The sequence below is a fragment of the Cygnus atratus genome, chromosome Z (genome assembly GCF_013377495.2).
Source record: "Cygnus atratus isolate AKBS03 ecotype Queensland, Australia chromosome Z, CAtr_DNAZoo_HiC_assembly, whole genome shotgun sequence".
Lineage (NCBI taxonomy): Eukaryota > Metazoa > Chordata > Aves > Anseriformes > Anatidae > Cygnus > Cygnus atratus.
Genome location: NC_066396.1, coordinates 66,013,138 through 66,039,579, shown reverse-complemented (window position 1 = coordinate 66,039,579; position 26,442 = coordinate 66,013,138). Strand labels below are relative to the sequence as shown.

The 26,442-nt window shown below is 36.1% G+C and overlaps 1 protein-coding gene across 1 annotated transcript in view; it reads left to right on the top strand.

The window, feature by feature from the left end:
* Positions 1-26,085, top strand: part of HSD17B4 (hydroxysteroid 17-beta dehydrogenase 4) — a 62,796-nt gene extending 36,711 nt beyond the window's left edge. The window contains exons 18-24 of the mRNA XM_035568726.2: positions 8,654-8,723; positions 11,453-11,559; positions 11,848-11,934; positions 14,411-14,500; positions 16,187-16,325; positions 23,739-23,866; positions 25,666-26,085. Coding sequence (XP_035424619.1) covers positions 8,654-8,723; positions 11,453-11,559; positions 11,848-11,934; positions 14,411-14,500; positions 16,187-16,325; positions 23,739-23,866; positions 25,666-25,755 — 711 coding nt within the window. The 3' untranslated portion in view covers positions 25,756-26,085. The remainder of the gene's footprint in view (positions 1-8,653; positions 8,724-11,452; positions 11,560-11,847; positions 11,935-14,410; positions 14,501-16,186; positions 16,326-23,738; positions 23,867-25,665) is intronic.
* Positions 26,086-26,442: the final 357 nt, after the last annotated feature.

Sequence of the window (26,442 nt, the reverse complement as noted above, 5' to 3'; positions counted from 1 at the left end):
CCCTTAACTTCTCATAGCATCATCATGTAGTAAACTTCCTGATAACCAGACCACCATGCATCTTTAAAAATTTGTTACAATAATGAGTCCTATTTTTCACTGAAGTCAGTGACTCCAGTTATTGTAGAAGAACATTTAATTCTAAATTAACTACTTGCTACTACCCATGTGTTGCCATTTCCCTAGGTTCACTATAAAGAGCAAATTGCAGCTGTGTGTGTACTCTGTGGAAACCAGAAGACTTCAATACTCTGGGTTAAGTTAGCGTGCAAGAGGAAAAGTGTTTCTGTGTTTCCAGACAGAGGGAATCACTCATTAGCAAAGAGGATACTGGGAACAGAGGTGTAATAACCATTTTTTGCCCTCCACTGTGTGTTTAGCAGAATGGAGGCTACAGCCACCTAGAGTGCCTTGAAAAACAATGGTTTCTTATGTCAGGGTCCAGTGACAGAACAAACTAATCCTTTTGGTTAGTGGTATCAAAGACTAACCAGGTAGTATAGTAAGATACTACTTGGTAGTATACTGCAACATACTAGCCAGGTAGTATAATCAATCTTTATCCCTTTCAAATCTGTGCCTGTTCCTGAGAAGTTATTTAAACATCCAACCAGTACTTATGAATGAATGACTTGAAGTACCATACAGTGAGCTGCTTGAAGATGAGGAAGTTAAGGAAAATCTACCAGAAGTATCTGAGCTTCTTAAAGTGTTTAAAGCTTAAAATTTGCATCCTGCTGAAGTACATAAAATATTTCCTCTGGGATGTTTTTGAGATTTTCCGTAAAGTACTAAGTGATGTTTTTTTCCATACTGCTCTGAAGAAATGTGCATGTGCTGTGGCATTTTTCTAGTTCCCTGTAACCAGAGCCATGCTTTACTGGATATACTCCCATAAATCTTTTGAATAAAATAGACCTTTTGACAGAAGATCAAGAAGTCTAGAGTGTTAGACTGTTAGCCATTTAGCAAGAAATGAATCATGCAATTTCAACCTGGTAGGGAATGTTTAATGTAGTTACAGATCTTCAGTATCACCAAGCTATTCCTTTCTTGCTAGTTTTCAAACTAGGGACTTAAATTGGTCAATCAAACAAATTTGGCTAAATGATTCCTTATGCGATTAAGATGCACAGACTGTGAATCATATACATCTGCATCTCTGGAGAGTTTTCCTTTCACCACATTCCCAAAAGTGTTGATTTTTTGGAGTTCATTTTTTTATGACAAACACGAGATAAGCTGCAGTGGGTATTTAAAGTGGGTGATGTCCAAGTGTTGCTACTTCTGAGGAAATAAATAAATACGAGGAATTGAGTATGTTGGGGACTTTCTGCTGTTTGTATTTGTTTTTGTCTTGGAAATACATCATTCTGATAATTGTGTGGTGTGATCTGTTATAGCAGTTATCTAACTGTTAGTTAGAACTGTTATCTGTCTATATCAAAATTATTATTTGGCATACACAGTGTTGTCAGAGTAAGTACACAGTATCACAGTAGCCCATTAAATGGATTTTTCAAGGAGATGTTTTAATTTTACTCTTCTGTATTCCTTTCTACTTTCTGTTTGTCTTCGTGGAAAAAAATAAGCTGTAACAGGTGGAGTTTGCAGGACTTCTAAGTTTGTGTTAATGTCATCTTATTTCAGTAAAATGTCTTGTATTTTAAGAAAGGGTTACTGATTGAAAAATTATCTTTGCTTGCAACAGTATCATATATTTCACTAAAGCATTCTCCCACTTTGAATTCTGACTTGGAGTGTTTTGTGTTACTTATATTGATAGAGAGAAGTAGACAAAGGGAAGAGGTAGAAAAGACTATTTAGATTTTGAAAAATACAATGTCTCAACCTTCTTTGGGCAACCTGTGTGCATGTAGCTGTGCCCCCAGCATGTCCCTGCAAAGCAGCATCATGTGGTCTGAATTACTCCTGAAGCTACTTTTCCATGCAACCTGCATATTTCCAATACATACTAGCTCTGATACCTGACTTCTAGGGTCTGGAAAATTGGAATATCTTGGTTTCAAAGATTTTTAAAAAAATTCCTTGTGAAAGCAAATGAAACTGAGACTGATACTGGCATGTTGAGAGGAATGGCTTTGTTGATATCCTGTCATTATTATTTGGAAAGCTATGATAACATTTTAAACATGGCAGATACTTTAAGATATAAATATTCCAGATAAGACTACACACAAAGCAAGCTTTAATCTACCTTGTATGCAGTGCTTTGTGGTGCAGGTTTTAGTCATGCAGGTAAGAATGGTGTGTTTTCTGTTCAAGAGCTCTTTATACAGGCAAGGAGGGCGGCTCTGGGCATGAATTGAGATAGAGTTGGAAGTGTTTTCCTGTCCTATTGCTGCAAGCAGCAGTGTTCTGAGAAACATTAATGAGAGGAAACAGATCTCATGGTTAGTGACTGGTTGGAGTTGCAGTTCTTCCACAGTGGATTTTCTTTCCTTTTTCTGTATAATTTTTTATGGTCAGTAGGCAACTGTTTATGCGTATATCCCAAAGCACTCAGGCATAGGTACTCTTTAATCAGCACAGGTGCTGATAGGTTGGGAAGATGAAACTTGGTACCTGAGAGCATGCTGAAATTGAAATTCACAGGAGCTCTGTTTTGAACTTGTAAAGTGTACTTTGAAGAATTAGGCCTTCAAATGTTAAATTGGAGAGCCAGAATTGGTTTGTGCTGCTGACAATTATGACTTTTTCTGCTGTCTTATCGTTTTCAGTCTATAAAGTAAAGATGTTTATAAAATGTTTGAGGCATTTTTGTTCCACAGAGTGTGTTTAAAGGAGTGGCATATAGTGTCCGATGGTGCTTTTACAGAAAGTGATGCAATAAGCAGCATAGAAAAACGAGTTTAGGAAATATAATGATTTTGTATTTATTTTTTTAAGATTTTTTAGAAAGATTCAGTAGATCTGTACTTAGACTAACCTGATGGGATTTAAGATACACATACTGTGTGAAGCCTGCTCCAGGTATAGATGAAACATTAACTGACAAGACCTGAAGAAGGTGCTGCCTTTTAGTGTTTTTTCTTTTTTTCCCCTCTAAAATACGGTTGCTTTCTGTTTTCTCTAAAAGAGGAAAAAGAAATGACACCTACCGTGTTTCAGGTAGTGTCATCAGCACCCTGTGACTATGCCTTCAGGCGTCTCCCTCTGTTCTGAGGGACGCTCAGTCCTGCTGTCCTCTTGGTTGTCCTGTTGTCATCTAGCTACTTGAGTTCAGCTTTTCCCTGTCTCACATTCTGTCAAAACTGCAGTTCCTAATCTAAGTGAAAGCAATTGTGAAGACAATTACATACAAAATTAGTTTCTTGTAAAAGAGTGGACTTTGCAATAAAACCTTATTAAAAACACATCTTGGAAGGAAGGACATGCATGGGAAGCATTTAAAAGCTTAATGCATTATTAAACTGAAAACTACCATAAAATGTTGTCTACCTGTTGTCAGCATGTTCAGTACTATAAGAAAAAGCTTTATTTTGGGTACAAAGTGTTAAGACCCTTACAAGCTACAATTGGGATGTTGGTAATCGCCTGTGGAAAGCCGTCTTTTATACAACACATTGCATTTGTTTTCTTTTTAAGCACATGTAAATATAAATGTGCTTTTAGAAAACATAGGTGTAGGTAGAATAAGGAATTGTCACGTTGTGACAATGTATATAAACTTTGGTTATTTCCAGCTTATATTTGTTTCCTTGGAGAGGATTTTATTTTATTTTTAAAAGATGAGAAGAAAAAAATACAGGAGGGGGAAGTTTTGAAGGTTGTTTTTTGAATGAGTGCGATATGCTTGTGAGAGAGATGATGATGAAAGCATGTTCATGCATGGGGAAAATATGATTACAGGACAAAAGGTTTTTTATGTCCTGCTCTGTAAAGATTGTGGTGCAGCATTGCCTGAAAACATGTAAATTTAAATTAACTTCAGAGTACAGAGCAAGAGAACCTCCCAAGAGCCTCAGGTGATTTTTGCTGTTTGTAGCATGAATAATTTCTTTTATAATGGGAAGAAAGAAATGCTGCAGTATGTTCAGAGATACACAGAGCATGGAAGACAAAATGTGCTCACAAACAATGATACAGGCAAAACAAAAGTATGTGAAACCATTGCAAAGACTTGATAATGTTTTCTTAATTTATCTAGAGATTACGGTATGCAGACCTGGTATTCTTCAGACCCTTGAAATTGTGTAGTGTGTGAGCACTTATACTTAAGAAGTTTATTGATATATTATGATGCTTCAACCTTTTTTTTTTTAATGTGTTTATCCCTACTGGAAAGATCAGACTATAATTTTCTAATAGTGCTGATTTTGAAAAATAGTTGAGGGCTTTGATTACACTAGAATATACTAGAACTTTGTGTGGTAAGATGGTAAAAACAAAAAACAGTACTAGGTTAGCATTTATTTTGTCTAAACAAGATGTTCTTGAATACCAAGAGTTTGTTTTCTCTCCTTGTCTGTGCATATCTTATTAAAGGACATAAAAATGGCTATTCCATTTGAAATTCCGTAAACCAGAGTGGTTTGTACTTTTTTAATTGAGACCCTGCTAAAGAAAAGGCCTATTGTACATTTGCCATGCTAATGTTAAATAGCTAATGATAAATAGCTAGTATGATATAGCTATATAATGATAAATAGCTAATGTTCTATGAAGCCTGTGCCAGAGAGTATATAACTTGATTTTAAAGTTGAAAAATATGTGATAGGGATAAGAGTAAAGATGTAAATAATGTGGGATAAGGTAGGAGAAAAGATGTAGTTCCACTCCATACTTACTATACCTATTACTGTTTATACCTATGTCTGTGAAGGTATTTTGGTTGAATATTTTAAGTAATTCTTATTCCTGAAGGAGTCTAAGGTATGTGGAATAAGGACCTAAGGAATAAGGTTGTACTTAGATAGTCCAGATAACAAAGAACATTGAATCTTAAACTTAAAACAGTCTTAAGAAACTGTACATTTATATTTCTTAGTTACAGTCTTGTTAAAAAATAGAATCATGTGTGAACCAGATTTCCAAAGAACATACTTAGGCATTGGAAGCTGCTATGGACAGCTAATAGTATCTGTTATATTTTCCACATGGGCTACTTCAATAAGAAAAAATGGTTGGTTTTCTTAAGCAACAAAGAAATAGTTTTACCTTTTTATGTGCTGATTTCTTCTGATTGCTCATTCCCAACATCTATACTTCAGCTTAAAGAGATAATTAATTAAAAAGAAGCTATGACAAATGGGGATCTCAGGTGAAGTGTAACTGCTTAGTTTTAAGTACAGTGAATTACTTAAGTACTGTGCTCAATTTCAGCCTCTGAAGTATCAGCATTGACAGTTTTAACTGGAAACATTCATTGTTCTTAATGTAAATCAGAGCTCATTGAAATGTGTAGGTGAGATTTGTGACTGTTTTCTCTTTGAGATGGCTTTGCTCCTTTCTGTCGCTTAAATAAACTGTTCAGTAAAATATAAACGTAAACATAAACACACATGCACATACGCACAGAAGTGCTTTGAAATATAAGCTCTGGGGTAAAGCTCTCTCTCTTCTCCCAAATTAGAAGGCAAAATATTTGGAGAGTTGGCTTCCTTTTTTGTTAGCTTTACCATTGACCTTTCTTGTAGTCTGCAGGCAAGACTGAAAAATTGGCGCCGACAGGTTGAATATCGCCTTTCCTTCTGTGGTCTGGCAGAACTCCTAAATTGTTAGGAGATGAGACCTGACAGTTTGTGCTATTAATTGGAGAACAATCTAACCATATTATGACTGACTTCAATCTAATGCCCCACATCAATTGACTCTTGTCATCCTCCAAGGATGCATCACTTTTTTTTTTTATGCTATCACTCAAGACTTCAAGAAATGTCATTACTGTAGGAATATAGAAAGCAGAGCCAACAAGGTTTTAAAACAATTTTGTTCTAATGTGGAATACATTTTATATAATTAATAGCAAAGACTGTGGTAAAGGAAAAGAAATGTGGCAGGCCTAACGTGGCTGCGCCGAATCTGAAATAACCTGCTGTGTAACTGTGTTACTCGGTTCAGTGTATGTGTTTTCTAGCTGTGACCGATGCCACTCCAGTTGCTGAATACAACAAAAGAGAAGTATATCTTATATTCATGTGTCAGATTTTTTGTAAAATACACTGATCACATTTAATTTCCTGAAATTATTTCTTTCCTAAATGCTACATTTATTTGTTAGTGAAATACTAATATTTTTCACTACAGTTATTTTGAAAGGCATTTGATAGAGGTATTGTTTCCCACGTAGTGCTTATTATCACCCTAAATAAATGGCTAGTTGTTATTACAGCTTCAGTTCTTACGTACAGCAGCAACAGCTGCACAGCAAGATTTAAGTTGAGATTTGGTCTCTCTTCTCAAATGTAAATAGAATTTTCCATTGCTACAATTAAATGGTAATTAGTTTGAATTAAAATTCAAATTTAGTTTGATTTAAAATTGACTGAAACAGTTACTTTATGAAAACACTCTCCTTGACAGCTTTTTGTAACAATTCAAATTAAAAGAATAAAACTGTGACCTCAGAATTTTACTTAAAAGTCATTTAATGATTTTGTGCAGTTCATATCTGACAACTTTTATTTTCTAGTTCTCAAGAGTGGGAATTTACTGTTATGTTTTAGGCTCTATTGAAAGGAAACCTCGGTAATGAAGGGTGATACTCTGTATAATTCTGTCAAGTGCAACTTCCTTTAAATTGTCATTTAAAAAAAATTAAATGGAACTAAGGTTCTGCTTCCCACTAAAATGTTTTAATTTTGATATTGGTGTCATTAAGACGATAGACAGCTCTTAGCAAGGAATCTAGTGGCACCTCAGAGCTGCTGCTTATCTCTGGCTTCTGATAGTGAAAACACAGTTTTAACTGTTTCTCAGTGAGGACTGGTGGAAACACATCAAATGAGAAGAGCAGCATGTATGTGTTCTCTGAATCCCTGCTGTTGTGGGTTTTCTGTGTGTAAGAGTGGGGAGTGTGGTGCCACTTGCAGTTCCCAATTTTTCTTCTACTGGTGTGAGAATTGAGATCAGACAGCGTGACACCAAGCTGTGTGGCTTGACATGCTGGAGGGAAGGGATGCCATCCAGAGGGACTGGGACAGGCTTGAGAGGTGGGCCTGTGCGAACCTCATGATGTTCAACACGGCCAAGTGCAAGGTCCTGCACCTGTGCTGCGGCAATCCCAAGCACAAATACAGGCTGGGCAGAGAATGGATTGAGAGCAACCCTGAGGAGAAGGACCTGGGGGTGTTGGTTGACGAGAAGCTCAACATGAGCCAGCAATGTGTGCTTGCAGCCCAGAAAGCCAAACATGTCCTGGGCTGCATCAAAAGCAGCATGGCCAGCAGGTCGAGGTAGTAGTGTAGTGATAGGACAAGGGGCAATGGTTTTAAACTTAAAAAAAGGGAGATTTGGATTAGCTATTATTAGCTATTAGGAAGAAATTCTTCACTCAGAGGGTAAGGCACAGGAACAGTTTTCCCAGAGAAGCTGTGGATGCCGTATCCGAGGAGGTGTTCAAGGCCAGGCTTGATGGGGCTTTGAGCAATGTGGTCTGGTGGGAGGTGTCCCTGCACATCATAGGGGGTTGGAACTAGATGGTCTTTAAGGTTCCTTCCTACACAAACCATCCTGTGGTTCTAATGGTATGTAAAAAGAGCAGGTACTCTCCACAGATAGTAACTATTAGCCCCTTTGCAATTTTCTTTCTCCATTGTTCACTACAGTTGCCTTAGATGTGACAGAGTGTAAATATTTACGTTACTCCCTTTATCTCAGTATGCTTCTCTGTTGCCCTCTCTCAGATAGCACTGCATGTTTCACCGCACACTTCTTGGATGCCCAGCTAGAGTGGCCTCTGACATAGGAGTACTTCGCAGTCCATTTGGCTTGCTCTTCTGGATTTGATTTGTCTTTTTACTAGTGAAGGAGAATGTTTAACATAAAGTGCAAGTCTTCTAGAAAGCTTGGCCTGCCACTTTGCTTTTTTTTATTTGTTTGTTTAACATGGGGATTGGCTGTGCTTGAAGCTGCTGAGGGAACAATATTATAATGACTCAGTTGAAAACGCATGATAGTGTTTTTTACTTTGTTTTCAATGTTTTCATATGTAATTTAAAAATGTGGATGAATCTTATGTAAGAAGACTCTTCAAGCAAAAGAACCTACTGTCAAATTCTAAGAAAGGTGTTACTTTACTGTTGTCAAATTTTAGTAAAGATGGATCTATCAGTCAGCAGAATATGCTGTTTTTTCCTTTCATTAAGCAGTTGTTTTACTTTGGCAGGTACCAACCTTACACACAGTTCATGGTACTTCACCCTGGACTTTTGGTGGTTTGTCTATACAATAACATTAATTTATGTTTTATCTGGTTTATCATAGATTTGATTATCTAAACTACTGAAACAGATTGTGAGAAATGTTAGCGATATGGTTTAGTGGAGTACTTAGTGTTAGGTCGGAGGTTGGACTCGATGATCTTGAGGTCTCTTCCAACCTAGAAATCTGCGTCTGTGTCTGTTAATGTGACTCCTGCTGGTTTCTACAAGCCTAGCTATACTCCCATTTTCTTTCTCTGTTTCTGCAGGCTGCCTTATATCGGCTTAGTGGGGATTGGAATCCCTTACATGTTGATCCAAGTTTTGCTGCGCTTGGAGGTAAGTTGAGGGATGCTGTTTGATTAATGTTTGGGTAAATGATGATGTAAATATATTTTTAATTTTTTTTCACTAGGTTTGTAAGACTTTAAGAAGCTGGGAAAAACGATTTTTCATAGATGTTCTTTAAGTCAACCTTAGATGTCTTCAAAATTGTGTGTGACACCTCACTTTGAAGCATTGCTTCTTGGAGCTAGGAATGTGTGGTATGGTGCTTGGACTCTTATCTGCAGTGGAAATCTGTCTTCTATTTTCATAGTAGAGTTTATATTTTGCCACCATTACATACGTGCAATCTCTGTTACCATAAACAGATATAATTCAATTGACTTCCAAAAGCTTCAGAGGGAAATACATAACATTTTTGATAGATGATTCCGTCTAAATGATTTTGAGATTATGTTGGTCTCGGAGGAATTTTTTTCTGCTTCCGTGTAGTCTTCTCAATCCCAGTAAATAAAAGCAGAAAGGGCAGAGAAAGGGATTTTGGTAGCACTTCTTTCTCATAAACTTGCTTAACTGGACCCCTTAATAGCACAGGAGGTTGGTCATTTATGTAATGCCACATAAAAAATCCCTATAAAAAGAGTAAATTTTTTCTGTGTGCCAAGAGCACTGGTGCTTAAAGTGAAAAACAAAATTAACTCTGTAGGAGTTTGAACAGAAAAATGCTGGGTTCTGCAACTATGGCAGTCTCCTAATCAGATACCTATAACAGATTTATGCTTAGATTAAAAAGAAACTTATTGAAGAGATCATCCGCAAGTATTTCTTCTAGTTATGCAGAAGTGTTTTTTTGGGGGGGCGGGTGGAGGGGGAATTTTCAAATTCATTCTTGCCTTTTAAGTTCTCTGAGTGCTTAAACTGACTGGCTGTTACTGGTGTGTGTTGGAAAGCGAGCATTAAGCGTAACATACTCAAGTGATTCTAAGCCTTCCTGTAGGCAATGTTTCACAGAAGATACTAAAAGAAAACGTGTTTATATTTTTGTGCCTTTATTCCTCTAGCATGTTAATATTTCTAAGGTATTGGAATGTGTAAACAACATTAATTTTGCTTTCATTTTAGTCTAGGTAAAAGGTAACTTAAAGATTTTCCTTTGAGTTTGTGTTTTTTGTATCATGAAAATGCCAGCGAAAATATGACTGAACTGTGTGTCTGTTGTTGAGCTTTTAAGGTAGTGGTAATTCTTGGCTCTTGAATGGTGAATTAACTAAGCTTTAAACAGCTGACTGTCACTCTACCATTTTGTGTGTGAGATAGTGAATACTGATGTCATTACAATTTATAATTTGTTTTAGAATCGACTGTAAGGTATTTTGTGCATTCCAGAAATACTTTATGTTCAGGGTACAAAATAAAAAATGTTATTAAAGTATGCATATTCAAATACTTCACCGGAAAGAAATGACAATGATCGGAATGGAATAGTTATTACAGAGAGAAAACAGACTCATGCTCCTTTCAGCCTCCCCTTCTGTCATGTCTCTCTTCCTAACCTAGCCAGTCACAATTTCTGTTTCTCATCCTGCTTCCTACAAGACTTGTCTTCCCTTTTGGCTGCATCTCAGAATTCCCATCTTTCCCTACATTGAGTCCTGGCGGCTTTTTGGTCTCTGTCTTGAAGGTGGTTCTTGAAGGTGGTTTCTTTTTCTTCTGTATCTTTTGATTCTCCTTAGGCCAGACTATCTGCTGTCTCTCTTCTTTATTTCCCCCCCCCTTTTTTGTTTTTCTACCAGCTGTTGTCCCTTGGGACAACTTTTCATGCTGTGCAGATGCTGTGAGTAGTTTAGAGTTCAGGAAAAACAGATTGTGACAGCTGAGAGTGGCAGATGAGTTCCAGGCAAAGCAACTATTTTCAGAGCCAAGTCTGGACAGACCTGTCTTAAATCTATAGACTGTTGCAAGCATGAACAATTACTGTTCATATGCCCAGTCAGGTCAAAGCAACCTGTTAAGGGATCAGAACATACTCAGTACAAGCACTGTCTTTAAAACTTAACTGTTGTGCTTTAATCTCAGGCCAATTTTTAAAGGCTTGTTTTGTCAAACTTCGGCTGGACTGGAAAAAGATGCATTGCTAATATAAAATTTGTCCTCTGCCAAGATTCAGCTTCTGCTCCAAAGCAATGTGGTGCAAGGAAGCCTGACCAAAAATGTCAACATAAGAAATTTACAGCATTTGGTTTATTTTTTTTGGTGAGGTTTGTTCAGAATGTCTGAACTTTTCCTTGTTTAGAAGGAGAAAAAAACTCAAAAAAGTTAATCCTGAAGCGTGTACTAAATATGAAGGCATTTGTCAACCATAAATAAGAATTCAAAGTGGGAAGCATCAAACAATATTAATTAAACCACTTTTCCATCCTTATAATACCTCTTACCACCCATATACATCTATTTAACTGTGTATCTGGTGTGTCCATCCATGTATACTAACACAGATGTTCTCCTTAGTTTCATTTTGTCACCTCTTCAGAAGGGTCTCATTCTACTTGTGAGTCTAGTATATGCAGTGTTGAAGTGTCAGTTCTCCGTGAATACATTCCTTTGCCTCAAGAGGAAACAAGTAGTAACAGATGTTTCTTCAGTAACATAGTCCTTTTTTTTTCTTTAACCTAATTTAAAGAACATTAATGAAGGAAAATACTATGAATAAAACATGGATATTTGTAGAAGATGCATGCAAACTCCTAATGCTGCAAACACTAAAATGTTAATTTTTGAAATAGGATTTCAGAAGCCCATACTTCATGGACTATGCACCTTTGGGTTTGCTGCTAGAAGTGTTTTGAAGCAGTTTGCAAATAATGATGTGACCAGATTCAAGGCGATCAAGGTCTGTGGCTTCATTCTTAATAGTTAATTATCTTTATTTAGTCTTAGTGCCAAAAAATGTGGCAAATTCTTTATGGTAGGAAAAAGTTTTGAATTGTTCTGACTGCCACAAGTGCTTTTACTTACTGTTGCATGCATTTTAATGCCTCTATCTAGTATGTCTACTTAAATATTTAGATATTTTGCATTGATAGTTGACTCATTTTCACTTTTCTTTTTCTCATTTTAGTAGCGCCTGTGCTTTTAAGCCTTGTATGACACATCTTTTTTTTTTTTTTTTTTTTTTAAGGTTCGCTTTGCAAAGCCGGTCATTCCAGGGCAGACTTTACAAACAGAAATGTGGAAGGAAGGAGATAGAATCCATTTTCAGACCAAGGTCAGAATGCGGTCACCACTGTGACTTCTGTGAAATGCATGGGTTGTGTAAAAGATTGTGGATATGATGGGAAGTGAAAAAAGCAGCTCATGAAACACACCATTGAGGAAGGTTCTGGAAAGAAATGAAATGAATAAAAATGAATATTCTTAATTATTTATGAATATTTTTACTTATTTCATTGTTTCACAAAGATTCCAGTAAAATAACAAAAGCATTGTTATAGGACTTCCTGTTCTCCTTATATTAAATAGTTAGCAGAACTCATTTCATTGTATTATGTTTTCAGTGTTTGTCTACTGTGGAAAAGCAAAAAAAAAAAAAAAAAAAAAAGTCATTCTCAAACCAGTATAGTTTGTATTTGTTTTCTGTAGTTAATTTTAACCTTGTGCTTGCATCTTTTTTTTAACATTTATTTAGCTAACATAAATGAACTGTTGATGGTTAGTTAATGAAGGTGAACTTCTAAAAGTGTAGATTAAATTTAGTTAAATTTCAGCTGCATCTACGCAGATGAGCTTGCTTAATAACAGCAGTTTCATAGCAGCTAAGCATATTAAGTACAATAAAACGGATCTTACTCTTCTATAAATTCAATTCTTATATTACACAATTTTCTTTGGTTTTGCTGTTAGCATTTTGTGTGAGTGTCCTATAATAGTAGAAAATACCATTGGTAGGAGAAAATACTTCATGTAGAGGTGAAAAGTAAATTGTCATTTTTTTCGGTTGTAGCATGCTATAGCACTAGCATTTTCTTAAACTGTGATTTGCCACTGGTATTTTTCAGTATGCATTGGTTTATGCAGATGCAATCTACGTTGCTTTGGGTAGCCAAAGTTTTGCTACCCGTCTGTAAAAATGCAGACAAGCTATTTATCAGTGAGTAGCCAGATACTTGCAGCTAAAGAGAGGATTAGGCAGGCAAAATCGAATGAGGGGAATCATCACAAAGATGTAGGATGACCATTTCCACAGGGATATAGATTTGAGGAATAGATGTTGACTGATGAAGGTAAATTTTGTTTGCAGACCTGATGAGTGCTAGCGGCTATACAATTTCAGAATGCTGATAATGTCAGGGCTGCTACATACAAACTCTCCATCTCAAGTTACTAGTAGTCAGTAAACAGGACAGTTTGGTCCCTCAAATGAGGTTTGGAGCTACTACATAGCTGCAGTACTAGAAATGTGGAGGCTTGTAGTTATATTTAAAAGCTACTACCACTCAGTCCTGAGAGAATTTCTAGACCTCGTGTTTACTTTTGAGGATTTGCACGTACAGTCTAAACCAACAGTATTCCTGGTATGCATCCCAGCCCTTTGAAATCTGTAAACAGAATAGGATGCTTTGCTGTGTTCAGAGGCTGGATTTGTTGCTGTGCTTGGTTTAGTATTAGCATTATATGAAGAGTTTTGGGAGACTTTGGTACAGATTTTTTAGCAAGCTTCATTGTGGAATAACAGTTTGAAGACGAACTATGGTGCTTAACAGGATTATAGAAAACCATGTTGTTTTGCTCAAAGCAGTTATGCAAAGGTTTTTCTTCTTATTGGAGCTTAGGTTAGTCACCAATTAAGCTATCTGTACTTGTAGCCCACAAAGGTTAAATCAAACTAAAAGTATGCATTTAACTTTGATATGGTGGTTTAAATCCATTTTCAGCACTGCCTGAAGTGTGATGGTGGCGACAAGCTGTCAGGCTAGACTTGCATACTCTTTAATATACAGACAGTCTTTTTGTGTTAATTTCACTTGTGATAAGCTAGGGTATGATTTTGCATATTCTTCTTCTATTTATCATGTAACCTGTAGCATTGTCAGTGAATTGTTTTGCTGCTGCCTTGTTTGCTCTCAAATGGTCAAAATGGTTTGTATGTCAGTCCCCTTTAAAAAGACAGTGCCAAAATGAAATCCAGTTTCTTCTCTGACTGAACCATTTCAAAAAATAAAACTGAAAGGAATGCAGATATTTTTCCTTCTTTCTCCTTGCAATCTTTCTGATCTTATGGTGTTTATAAAATCGTTTGTAATGTAAGTTGCAGTGTAAGATGGCTAGAGATACTGAAACTGTAGATGAACCCTTGTCAACTTCATATGTCCATCAAGGAAAAACATTTTAGAAGTGTGTTTTCGTCAGAGCTATTTGGGAAGTAACATTAACAGTTAATTTATAACAGATGAGATAATTTTTCAGATACATAAAGTTTTTAGATAACTTTTTAAACAGAAAAATGTCAATATTTTTTGGAATAATTTATCAAGAAGCAGTTAGTTGTTTCATTTACAGAGATTTTTGCAAATGGTATTATTACTAATTTGCCTTACAATGCATTCGTGGTTATTTTTCTTTTCTTCCCTGGAACCTTTCTATTTTGCTTTCTTAATCTCTGAGTTTAAAATGTAAAGAACGCTCCTTCTAGTGATTTTTTGCCAATTAATTACCTCTTAAATGTAATTTTTCCCCTATCACAGGTCAAAGAGACTGGAGACATTGCTATTGCAGGGGGCTATGTGGATATAACTTCAGCCATCAATAAGCCTTTTGCTCGGGAGCCTTTGAAGGTAGGGGGAAGCAACAGAAGCCTTGATTTTTAAAGCAGCATGGTTAAGCTTTATTTTTCAAAAAATTATCTTATTCACAATAATTAAATGAGTGTGAATTCAGAAGGGTGAACACACACTTTGTTTATTCGTCTAGGAGCTCATGGATCTATTTTGGGGAGAAAACACTAACATTTTAGGATACACAGAATAGATGATGCAGTTTGAAATGCTTCATACCAGTTGAGCTGTAAAGTGAAGAAAAGAATATGTGAAAATGAAATGGTGTACTCACAGAAAAGAGCAGTTTTGTTATTTGAATTATTTTGAAACAAGGCTCTGAGTACTGTTTATGCATGTCACCTAACACACTGCACTTTGTAGTGTGTGTGTGTGTAAATTGTCATCAGTTACACACAGATGGGGTACTGGACTTGCCTCAAAAGACAAAATTGCACATGCAGCGCCGAGGATTTTCAGAGTTCTTAACACGGTCTCAAGGGTGCACAGTACATTGCCTAATAAAATTCTTTTATTTATTTGTTTGTTTGTTTGCTCCATTGATTTTTGTCTGCAAAGGATGAGATGAAACTTTAATGCATTGAACTTTATGAAATACTGAGATAGCGACATTCATATAAAGCTTGTGATATATTCCTGGAACCTGTTTCTTTTCACTGGTTGTATTTAGTCCTCTGACATTCTGAACTGTTGCCAAATCTATGTTTGAGATTCAAACATTTAAGCATTAGAACTTTTCAGTGAAATAATTCCATGGGTTTATTTAATATGGTCAGATGAGCTTTTTTTTTTTTTTAAATTTAAGCTTACTCTGAGAAATTAAGGTGCTTTGGCAGAAGTCTGACTGTCTAAGGCAGTCTTCCACCCGGGGAAACCTATCTGAGTGAGTGTAGCTTGGCAAATTTAGATGTCACCAGAAACCATGTTATATCATGAAAAACGTTTGTTAACCTTAACTGTGGAGATGACAAAATTGAAGTGTGAGGAGTACTACATCCAGGTGTATGGATGGGTAGGTACAGCAGAAAAAATAAAGCTATGAGAACTTCTTTGCTTCAATTCCAGTTGGATGAAGAATATCACTGATATAGCTTCCTGAAGCATAGTATTTTATCCATGAATTGAAGTAAAGCAATGAAAGGCTTGCAAAACATTACATGTTTGGAAAAGTTAAAAATGTGAATGTAACTGTTCCTGCTCTTAATTGATAAGTGTTCTGTGATGCACTGAATTCTGACTCTGTTCATAGTGCAGTCTCTGAAAATCTTTCACATTCTATTAAAGTAACATACTGGTGAAAACATTTTTTATGTTCTAAAAACTAACATGCTATTCAGTCTGGAAAAAGTGGGAATAGTTATCCTCTAAGTGGAATAAAGGACAATTTAGAAACTGCTAAGGAACCCTAATTGTAAAGCTTATCTTAAATTACAGTGATAAATGACAAAAACTGTAAAAGCAAGAGTTGAAATAATTCTCAAGTCCATGAAGCATTTTCTGCTTGAATGTTCTCTTTAATGCTGACAATTGCTATAAGTAATTATTTGTGGTGGAAGACATCTCAATTACTCTCAATAATTCTGCAATAGAGACTTTTCTGGACACAATGCTTAAACTGATAGTCATATTTTTTTCTGTTTTGAACAGAGCTTTCAATTTTGAATTCTTCATACTCTCTTTTTTAAGACTGCAGGGCTGCAGAGTGACCTTGTGTTTGAAGAAATAGGCCGTCGCGTCAAAGAGATTGGAAATGAATTGGTAAAGAAAGTAAATGCCATATTCCAGTGGGACATAACTAAAGATGGAAAAACAGCAATGCAATGGAGTAAGTCATAGCTTTTGTACAATGTCCTGATGCATTTTTTTAATGAAGCAAGATTAGTTATACTCTTTCTAATTCAACTGGTATCTTGAAAATAAGCTTAAAGTAGTAGATGAATCTACTAAAAATCTGACTGTTTACTGAATACACAAGTAACAAGGATGTCAGGTAATGTTCAATAATGGAAGTTACTAAACTTTCTAAAACCCATGATTATTCTCTCCCTCCATCCCACTGTTGTGGATGTGATAGGGAAGTAAGCAAACTGCTGTATGGTGCTTAGTTGCTTTGCAGGTTAAACCACAACATAATTAAAAACACAAAGCTAAACAGAGACGAGCATTCAAAAGTTTTATTTCCAATGTTAGTCAATTTCGTCCATAGAATTTCACTTCTCTAAACTACATTTGAATTTGGCCCAGTGGTTTTTTTGGTTGATCTTCTGTGTAAACTAATTGTAAATCAGTTTTCTAAACATTATGCTAATTTAGCTTATAATAATTTTGAAATCTCATTCTTAAAGTAAAATTGTTCTTTTGAGATCGACATCCCATGACATACAAGCAGAGAAAAATATGAAATTAAAATTAATTCGGAATTTGGTTCTTGTAGGTAAATATTGCATACTCTTTCACTCTGTGTTCAGAGTTCTTGACATACTATAATTGGAATAACTGAAATGTCAGGAGGTGGATTAATTTGGGAGAGTTTTTTGTTTTGTTGTAAGCTTTGAGTTAATGCTAATTATTTCATTATCTGTCTTCTTTTTAAGCCTGTACTTCTAAGGGCCTCCTAGGACCTTACAAGTAGTGCTTATGGTACTCTTGGGCTACCTGCTAGGCTCTTTCCTTTATTAAATGTGTTACCTAGTTATGCTGGTTTGTCTTCTGATCTTTTGACTTGTAGCTTTTGCACAGCTTAGTGTTGTTGTGAAAACTGCAGCAATTGACAGTGCTAGAAACAATCTGGGCCCTGCAGCTCATGGATGTCTCACTTGAAAATTGTAGCTCCAGCATCTTCTGCTAATGTCCTTGAGCTTTCCAGATCTGTGAGGAGCGTGGGAGGGAAGCAGATGAGAGAAAGCAGCAGTATTATGGACTGCTGTAAAATTCTTTCTCATCTAGGCAGTCATTCTAGTGTTTCCAAACTTTTAATTTATATTTGCTTTTAGTGTTTTAATTGTAACTGTAGCCTTTTGATCTCTATTCTGCGCAGTAAGACAAGATTATTGTTTATTACTTTAAATTAAATAGGATTTGTGAACTCTGTAACTGTTGTTATGGAGGCACTTACGATGATAGTACTAATATTAGTAACACTAGTCTGTTTAATCAGCAATGACCTTTTGTTTAGCTTTCTGTAGGTTGTGTGAAACTATGGATATAGAAACACTGATCTTGTACACAGGATATGAAATTTTGGATAGCTCATTCAGTATTTGAAAAACGTTGAACTGTATACGTTGACATTTGATCTTAATGTTTTTTTCTTTAAAGAAACAAGCTGCTCTAATTTAAGAGGATGCTAAAAATGGACACAAATCAATATAGATTTTGACAGTATCAAGACCATAAGCTGCTGGATCTGTTTTTTAAACAGAATTCTCATTAGAGACCCCACAGCTTTGACTTCAGCTTCTCCAGTTAGCTTTAGTACCTAAAGTATGCTTTGGTCTCTCCTGCATATTTATTACTGTACAACGATTGCCTCTGTTGTTTTCAGTACTTCTAAAATATTTAGCTTTGTTTAGAGCTAAGCTACTTAATTTCAAGTTCTCTTTCCATAGAGAGAAGACATAGCCACTGAGATTTACTGACTGATAGTTAATGGCTCTCTAGAACAATAGTCAAGATTTTCCCCTTCTGTTGCTTTTCATCATGCTTCTGAAGGCACTGCTGAAGGCAGAAGATACTTCTGTTCCTTTCCAGTTCTTGGAAAAATAAAACTTTTGTAGAAAAACTGCGGAGAAATCATTGTGTGTGTTTGATTGTGAATGCCACTGAATTCACTGGGAAATTGCTTAATAATTTATGACATGAGTAACTCTGGGCAATGAAGAGCGGGTGACACTTCGTTCCATTTGCTTTGAGAATGAGCTTTGTATTGCAGTTACTTATCCTCTGTGAGGCAGAATTTAAAAACAAACAAAACAGAAAACAACATCAAAAAGACACACACAAAGTCTGACCCCTTGATAGCTTTCTCCTAAGGATGGTAGGGCAGTCTTAAAAAGCAAGGCAAAACTCATACTACAAATCACAGACTCTCTAGCTTTTGGACTGCTTGATATTGAATTGTATGGAGTTTTTGTTTGTCATTTTGCGCTTTTTTATTATTACTCTGACAAGACTGTCTTATGGAGGATAATAATTCATAGGTGTTTTATTACCTTAATGTAACATTTATGTATGCAATTAAAAACAAAATTTGAAAGATGGCTACTGCTGAATCCCCTGAAACTGTTTAATTCTGTTTTTCCACTAGGTGTGCAATACTGAAATTTTATGTATTTGAGAAACTAGTTGATTTTAAAAAGGGACTTCAGCTTTAAGTTTCATTTAAATTGTGTGCATGCAATATTGAGGAGTACCATGCCTGTTTATCAGACTTCTGTTTTTTTGAATGGATGAAGTCAGCTGTGTAATGGCTAGGGGAAAAAACGTCACCTGAGACATCTTCAGCTGTCGCTGGTATCTGTGGAGCTGCTCTGGCAGTGTGAGAGGTGCTTGTCCTACCAAGGCTACCGGCAACCTGAGGAACTGTTCAAGCACTGATATAGACACACCAATTACTATCAAGCTGGCTGCTGCACTGGTACTGCAGCATGCAAGTTGCAGTGATGAGATGGTAGCTCTAGCAACAGACATACAGGAGGCTTGTGTCAAGTCCATTTCCTGCTGCATCAGACAGCTGTAGTGTTTGACTTTGTCTCGTAAAGGTGCACTTTACAATAAGGCACCCTCTGGTCTTAAATCCTTTTGGAAAGCTAGAAATGTTCTGCTCTGATGGTTGGAATCTGCTCTGGCGTTCAGCTTATTTCTTTCATTGCTAGCATATGTTCACTTGTCTGTACGTTGGTGCTGTAGTCTCAGTTGTGATCTGAATATTCTAATCTGGATATATGTTGGGAAATGAGAAAAATGATTATACATGTTTCTAATACCTTTTTTTTCCTGCAAAAAAATGAACAGGCAAAATTCTGGGGGTAGTTTTCCCTGTCTGTAAGGAATGAATTTATTTCCCCTCTTCAAAGTACCAGTGTATATCGTTGTTTTGATCAGTGTTCACCAGAAAGGAACACTTAGTTTCTTAACAAGCTTAAAAGAAAGGAAGCGGACAAGGTGGTGGTGGGGAAACATGTAAAGTAACAGGAGATGATCCTTCACAAAAAAGGCAGTATTGGTTGTTACAGAGCTCTTCTTTTGTGGATGCTGTGATTATTTTTTTTTTCTTTTTGTGTCTTCCGTAGCAGATACAGTGATACTGTTTAAAAGAATAAAGTGGAAATGGAAATCATGGTTTTCATGTTTCTACAAAAGAACATAATATTTGATAGCTCCTCTTTAAAAAAAAGTAATATGTTTTAATTTGAGATGGATTAAGGATTTGATGTGATTAAATATAATTTTATGCTTGGTACTATGGTCATGCAGTATTTACAGACATACTTGTGCTTGGAGAGTTTACAATTAATTTTAGATGTGGATTGATAAACAGCGTCCTTGAGATTTGGATGTGAAGTAGAGGAGAACAGGGCTTGCAACAATGGATTATGTATTTTATTCAGAGTTCTTAGAATTTCCTGAGTCACAATTTTTTAACTCTAATTTCATGTCTTCTAAACTTCACAATGCTGAGACTGATTAATCAATATAGCTGATGAGATATATCAAAACTGCTTTTCCAGCTGGTGCTTAGTAGAGGAGAAGAGGGTCTGTTGTGTCTTATGAGATGTTATGTCAGGCATTTTCAGCATCTGGCTTCCCTTCTGCCAGAATCTGGGAAAGGTAGGGACAACCAAGAATTTAGTGCATGCATAATGACGCACAAAACGGGACTCATGCTTTTGTAGACACCAATGTCATTGAAACAGAAGGGGGAAGAGGTGTTTTCGGTATTAGAATGGAGATTCCCCTGCAGTCTGTGGAGAAGACCATGGTGAAGCAGGTTGTTGTCCTGAAGCCCATGAGTGTACCCTGGCAGAGCAGATTTGCACCCTGCAGCCTGTGGAGGACCCCATGCCACAGCAGGTGGATGTGCCCTGAAGGAAGCTGTGGCCTGTGGAGAACCTACACAGGAGCAGGTTCTCCTGGGGGACCTACAGGGGAGAAGAGTGAGGTGGAAGGAGAATCAGAGAGGAATGGCCGTGGACTGACCGCAACCCCTATTCTCCATCCCCCAGCACTGCTCAGGGTTGGGAGTGAAGTTGAGCCCGGGAGGATGAAAGTGTTTTTTGTTGGGATTTTGTTTCTCGCTATCCTACCCAAATTTTAATTGGCATTAAATAAAATCAATCTTCACCAAGTCAATTCTGTTTTGCCAATGATAGTAACTGGTGAATGGTATGTCCTTATCTCAACCCACAAGCTTTTTCATATTTTCTTCCCTTGTCCTGCTGTGGAGGAGGAGTGAGAGAGCAGCTGGGTCGGCACCTGGCAGCCAGTTGAGCTCAACTCAGGACTGCAGGGCTTGCTGATCAGTGCTTTTTGTGTGGCTCAAACTGAGCTCACTTAGGTTACATTGATATGGTTCATCACACTGCTAGTGTTTGAGTAGAGATATATTTTAAGAGCTCCTTGTCAGTTAAGGCTGGTTAACCTTAGGAGTTGGTATCCCCTGTGAAGCTTCGTACTAGTCTGGACCTGAGTAACCCATGGGAGTGACGTTTAAAGGCTTACTTATGATGCTAGACCATATAGTAGGTGTTTGGGATTAAAGGGATGTTACACAGCTCTTACCCACAATCACAGAAGGTACAGGAAAACTGTTGTGGCCCTAATCCCTGGCAAACATTTTTTGCTCTTTTTTTCTTTAGCAAATTTTCATCACATGAATACTGTGAAACTTCGCAACCAAAATATTTAAGAACTTTTTTTTTCTGGCGTATGTGTAGGGGAAAGTGATCTGGCAAGAAGCAGGACTCATCTGTTGTGTTTCACTAGCTGTGAAGAGTACAGAAATAAAACAAAAAATACATACATGATTTTCAAGAGGTCATCAAAGTCTACGATGTTACTTAGGTTTATTTGTAACTTGGGCAGTGATATCTTAACTACTGATATGATATAGTTCTTTTTATGATGGTCAGGCAGACTTTTCATCTTGTGCTCAGTAATCTTTTTTCTTTTCTTACAGTCAAGTTAGTGATGTCCATTAAACCAATCCCTGAAATTACAGTTCACCTTAAAATGAAGTGGATAACAATTAGCTGTTATGTCACTTTTCTCACTGAACAGGATTGTACACTCAATTCTCTTTCTAGTTTTATTATAACTGGCTAAATATTACTTAGAAGAGATTTCAAAAATTGAAAGGCTTAACTGCGTCAGACAGAAAAAAGCTATTGTCAATCTGTTTAGTTCACCTTAACCTTTCAGAAATATTACTTGAAAAAAAAATAAGCATGAGGCAGTTTATGCAGAAATAAATCTCCACCATTAGACTAGTGTCTTAAATTTTGGCAACTAAAAGAAACAGTTTGGCAATCTTAAGTCTGTGATTAGAGATGTCATGTCCTTTGGTAATGATCTTGTTTTGTGCTTAAAAAAGAGGGGGCCAAAAGGAAAAGGTGTAAAGGGAAATGCTGGGTATTTGCAAAATCTGAGAGAGTTGGCAGAGCACATCCTGTCAAAATATTCTTCTAAACAAATGACACAATACTGGATAGTGTTAGCCTTGTAATAGATTATTTTGGCGGGCCACTTGGTGTGGGAAAATAACACTCTGAAGCTCCAGGCACTTAGGAGAATTTTTGGCTTTCCAGAAAAGAACGACAGATGTTTGGCAAGGCTTTAAATGCTCTTTCCACCAAGCACAATGTGCTACATTGCTTGTTGGGCAAAATATGGAAAATGCTACCATGTATTTGAAAGCTACCACATTCATTTCTCTGAATATAGGATGCTAATTTAAAATCCTCAAACTTCACTGCTAATATGAAAGTTTTGCATTATTTGCACTCGTTATTTCTTTTGACTCTTAACTGTTAAGTGTTTTGTGCTGTTTGCAAGAATTTCAAAATGTCAGTCCTTGCTGTAAATTCCCCTCCCCATTAGCTAGGTTGTCTCTATAAGGCTTTTAGAACTAACCAGAAAGCTGAGATTTCACTAAAAACTTTCATAATAATCCATTTTTTTATTCCTCCAAGAGATGTTTTAGTATTGAGCAATTGTCTCTGTTTTACTTTAAATGGGTATTTTCCTGCCTTGATATAAATAATTTTTTTTCCTTTCATCTACTAAAGTTCTCATCCAAACTACTAACAAACTTCTCCCATGCTGTGTTAAATTATATTGGTGACAACGAAATTATTAAAACCAATGTGCATGGAACCATAAAACAAAATAATAGAACTTATATGCATGTGTCCCTTAATCATTTGCGCTGTTTAAAAACATGCTTTAAGGAGAGAGACAAGTATAATTTTCTGTTTGAATATCAAAAGTTGAATCTAGCATAGTTGTTGAAGAAGCAGACACTGGAAATTATTAGGCAATTTAGGCTGTTTTTTTCTTTTTTTTTTTCTGAAGACTAACGTCTGAGCTACAGAAACATCAGTGATCTTGGAGAAGGGTAGTGCAGTGCTGATATCTAAGTTTTGTCTATTCATAACAATGAAAGGACAGGTTTTTTCCAGGTGATGTAGGGATTGTTCTCACTTAAATTTCTATAAAACTCTGTGCTTGTGACTGAGGTATGGGTTTGTTAACAACTATATTTTTAAGTGTCTGTTCTGGCCTGTCTTACTGCTCTAAAAAATCAACTACAAACTTTCTTAATCTCTACTTTCTTAAAAGAGTTTGAATTTTGGATTTACTACTATTAATTGCTTACCTCCTAACCTAGAGGATGAAAGCACTTGCTAGTATCCGTGCATGATTAACTGTTGCTAGAACAACACAAGTACAAACAGTACTGGAATAGATTTTTTTTTTTTCCCTAATCTCTTGTTTTCTTTCATTAAAGAAGAAGATTTTTGAAAAAAAAAAAAAACAACAACAAAAAAAACAAACTCCATTTTCTACGTAACTTAGTTTGATGTTTATGTTTAGACTGGATACTTTGGAAGTATCCAGTAAGTATAGTAAGTATACTTTGTTAAGTATCCAGTAAGTATAAGTACAGAGAGGATTGTTCTTTAAACTGACAATTTCATCTTTATTTTGAACTAAAACTGTCTTTGCTGCTCTTTCTCAGCAATTGATTTGAAGAATGGCTCTGGGTCTGTGTATCAAGGACCTGCAAGAAGTTCTGCTGATACTACCTTCACTCTCTCAGACCAGGATTTTATGGATGTGGTGCAACAAAAGACCAACCCCCAAAAGGTAAAACCGTTGTGTCATGGATGTACTCACTTGCATCGGAAATTACTGTTTACTTTAGTTCAGTTCTGGATCATGACTGTTTGCATTCCAAAACACTCAACTCTGGATGTTTGGCAGTGCAAACCAGATTCAAATTAGGTATAAGCACATATAACCTTGTACTAAATTAGTCAGAAGGCATGGTAAAGAATTTATGCCATCTTTACCTCTAACGAAGACAAAGATATCTCAAATGACATAAATAAAGCCTAGCAGTACAAAGTTATTTTTTAGTTTGTTTTCTGGCACTTCACAATATGATTTGCAAGGTTAGGGTTCATCAGTTTTGCCACTCAGGCCGTTTTGATAGGTTGTGTTACAGGAAGTTGGTATTTGTTGCAGTGCTTTGATTTACTGCCACTACTGCTGTAAAGAAAAATCACTGTCAGCGCATGAATGCAGATACATTGAAACTGGGCAAACTTCACCCAAATTAGGTAGTTTTTAAGGGAAACATTTAAGAAAGGCTACTTTCTTAAGTTGGTACTTTCAACTTCTTGGGGTAATCAACTGCTTAAAACTACTAATTTTACCAGTATAGAAATGCCTTGTGTAAAAATAAATTAAACTCTCACAAATTTACCATCAGCTTACAGATTAAAGCTTGAGCAAATGAAAAGTTTAATCAGCTCATTGTGTATCAGTTTCTTTTCTTTGATCCCAAGCAGAAGTTGTTGGGGACTTTGTTTTTAAAATTTGGAGACTAATGTTGGTGGCAAATGTTTGTTTTAAGTCCTACATACCACATAAGTAAAAACCTTTGTGACTCTCTGTATATAGTAGGAATAGGGCATAACCAAGATGTTGACGTGTCATCTCCAGAAAGCTAGAAAACAATGATTGCAATTTTAGGCATATTATCTATTCTTAGGCATTAGTATTTTCTTGGAGTTTCTGTGAATTTTTCATCTAAAGGAGCTCTGTGCATCTATTCTCTGTTGTCTCTCTTTTCCTTAATTGAATGTATTTCAAGTTAATGGAACTATGCAAAAGCGTGTTGTTCTGAGAACTTTCAAAGAGCTCTCAAATTGCAAAACCACAGCAAAGCAAAACGAGTTTAAAAGAAAAAAGAACTAGGTTGAAACAGTGTATGTAGCTTTTTGAACTAGGGACAATATGAATGCGATGTACCAGCATTTCAGTGAAAATATTCATTGATCTCTGATTCTGCAAATACAACAAAATCTATTCTCTATATTGTCTATTTTTTGTATGTTGCAATATGCTATGTATAAAGCCATTACATTTCTTCAGAATATGCATGCGTGTGTATTGTGAAAGTTCCCGTTTGGAATTGTTACAGATTTGAACAACTGGATGTCTTTTTCTTTTGGTAAGACAAGGATATATGAACTTGCATAGGGAAGAGAAGACTGGGAGCTTCATTTTTTGTGCATCAACAAAGTTTTTGTCAGCTTCCGCAAAGAAGTTTGTCTTATACCAGATTAAGTTGTCTGTACTATACTTAGGAGAGAAATGGAGGCCACTAAATTTTTGTTTGTTTGGCTTGGTTTTGCTTTCTTTTCTGGTTGGTAAATTAGGTCTTTCCAGCGCTCTAGATTGAAAATGGTGATTCTGGATGCCATTAAATTGGATCTTAGATTGTGTTTCTTTTAAAATCCCAAACCAGTAGGAGTTGCTCACTGAAGGCTTTCACATAAGCATTAAACAACCACAACTTTCTTGGCTTTTTGTTTGGTGATGGCAATTCTTTGAATTGTGCAGTTGAATACACTTTTTCCTTTCTTTGGTTTTTGTAGGCATTCTTTTCTGGTAAACTAAAAGTGAAGGGGAACATCATGCTGAGCCAGAAACTGGAAACAATCCTGAAAGATTATGCCAAACTCTGAATTGCTCTATCTACCACAGTAGTGAAGAACTTCAGAAAACAGAAACTTCAATTACTTCAGAAGCAATGATTAAAACACTTTGTAGACTACGTAACATTAATGTCCTGATTCATTAAACTGCTAATATACAAGCTGTTTTAATTGCTGTAGACACAATTATGAAATGACCGTAACCATTAATAGTGTTCATTCTTTGTTTCTCAGCATCAGTACAGAATCATACTTTTCTCATTATACGTCTTTATCTGAATAAAAGGTATGTAGTTCTTACAAAAATGCATATATTTCTATATTAATTCTAATGAAAATTAAATGAATATACCTCTTTAATATTTTCTATGTGTCCCTTAGTTCTCATTTATATCACCTTAGTTAGACATCCTAATTTCTTTGAACATACTGACTTGTAATTAAAATTTAAATTTTTTTTATCTTAAGCTCCCACAATCCCAGTGAAACAGCTGGAAAATGGAAGTCCATTCCATTTGTTTGCGTCTTGTCATTGTTTTTTTTTTTCTGTAGAGAAGAAGATACATGAACTGTAGCTCTGCCAACCTGTTTCAGGCAGTCACTTTTTTATAAGTTTCTGTTATAATTTACACAGAAATTCAAAAAGGCTTTTTGAGATGGATCCCTCATTATTTTAATTAGGGGTTTTTCACACTGAACTCTAAAGGCTTTCTGTCT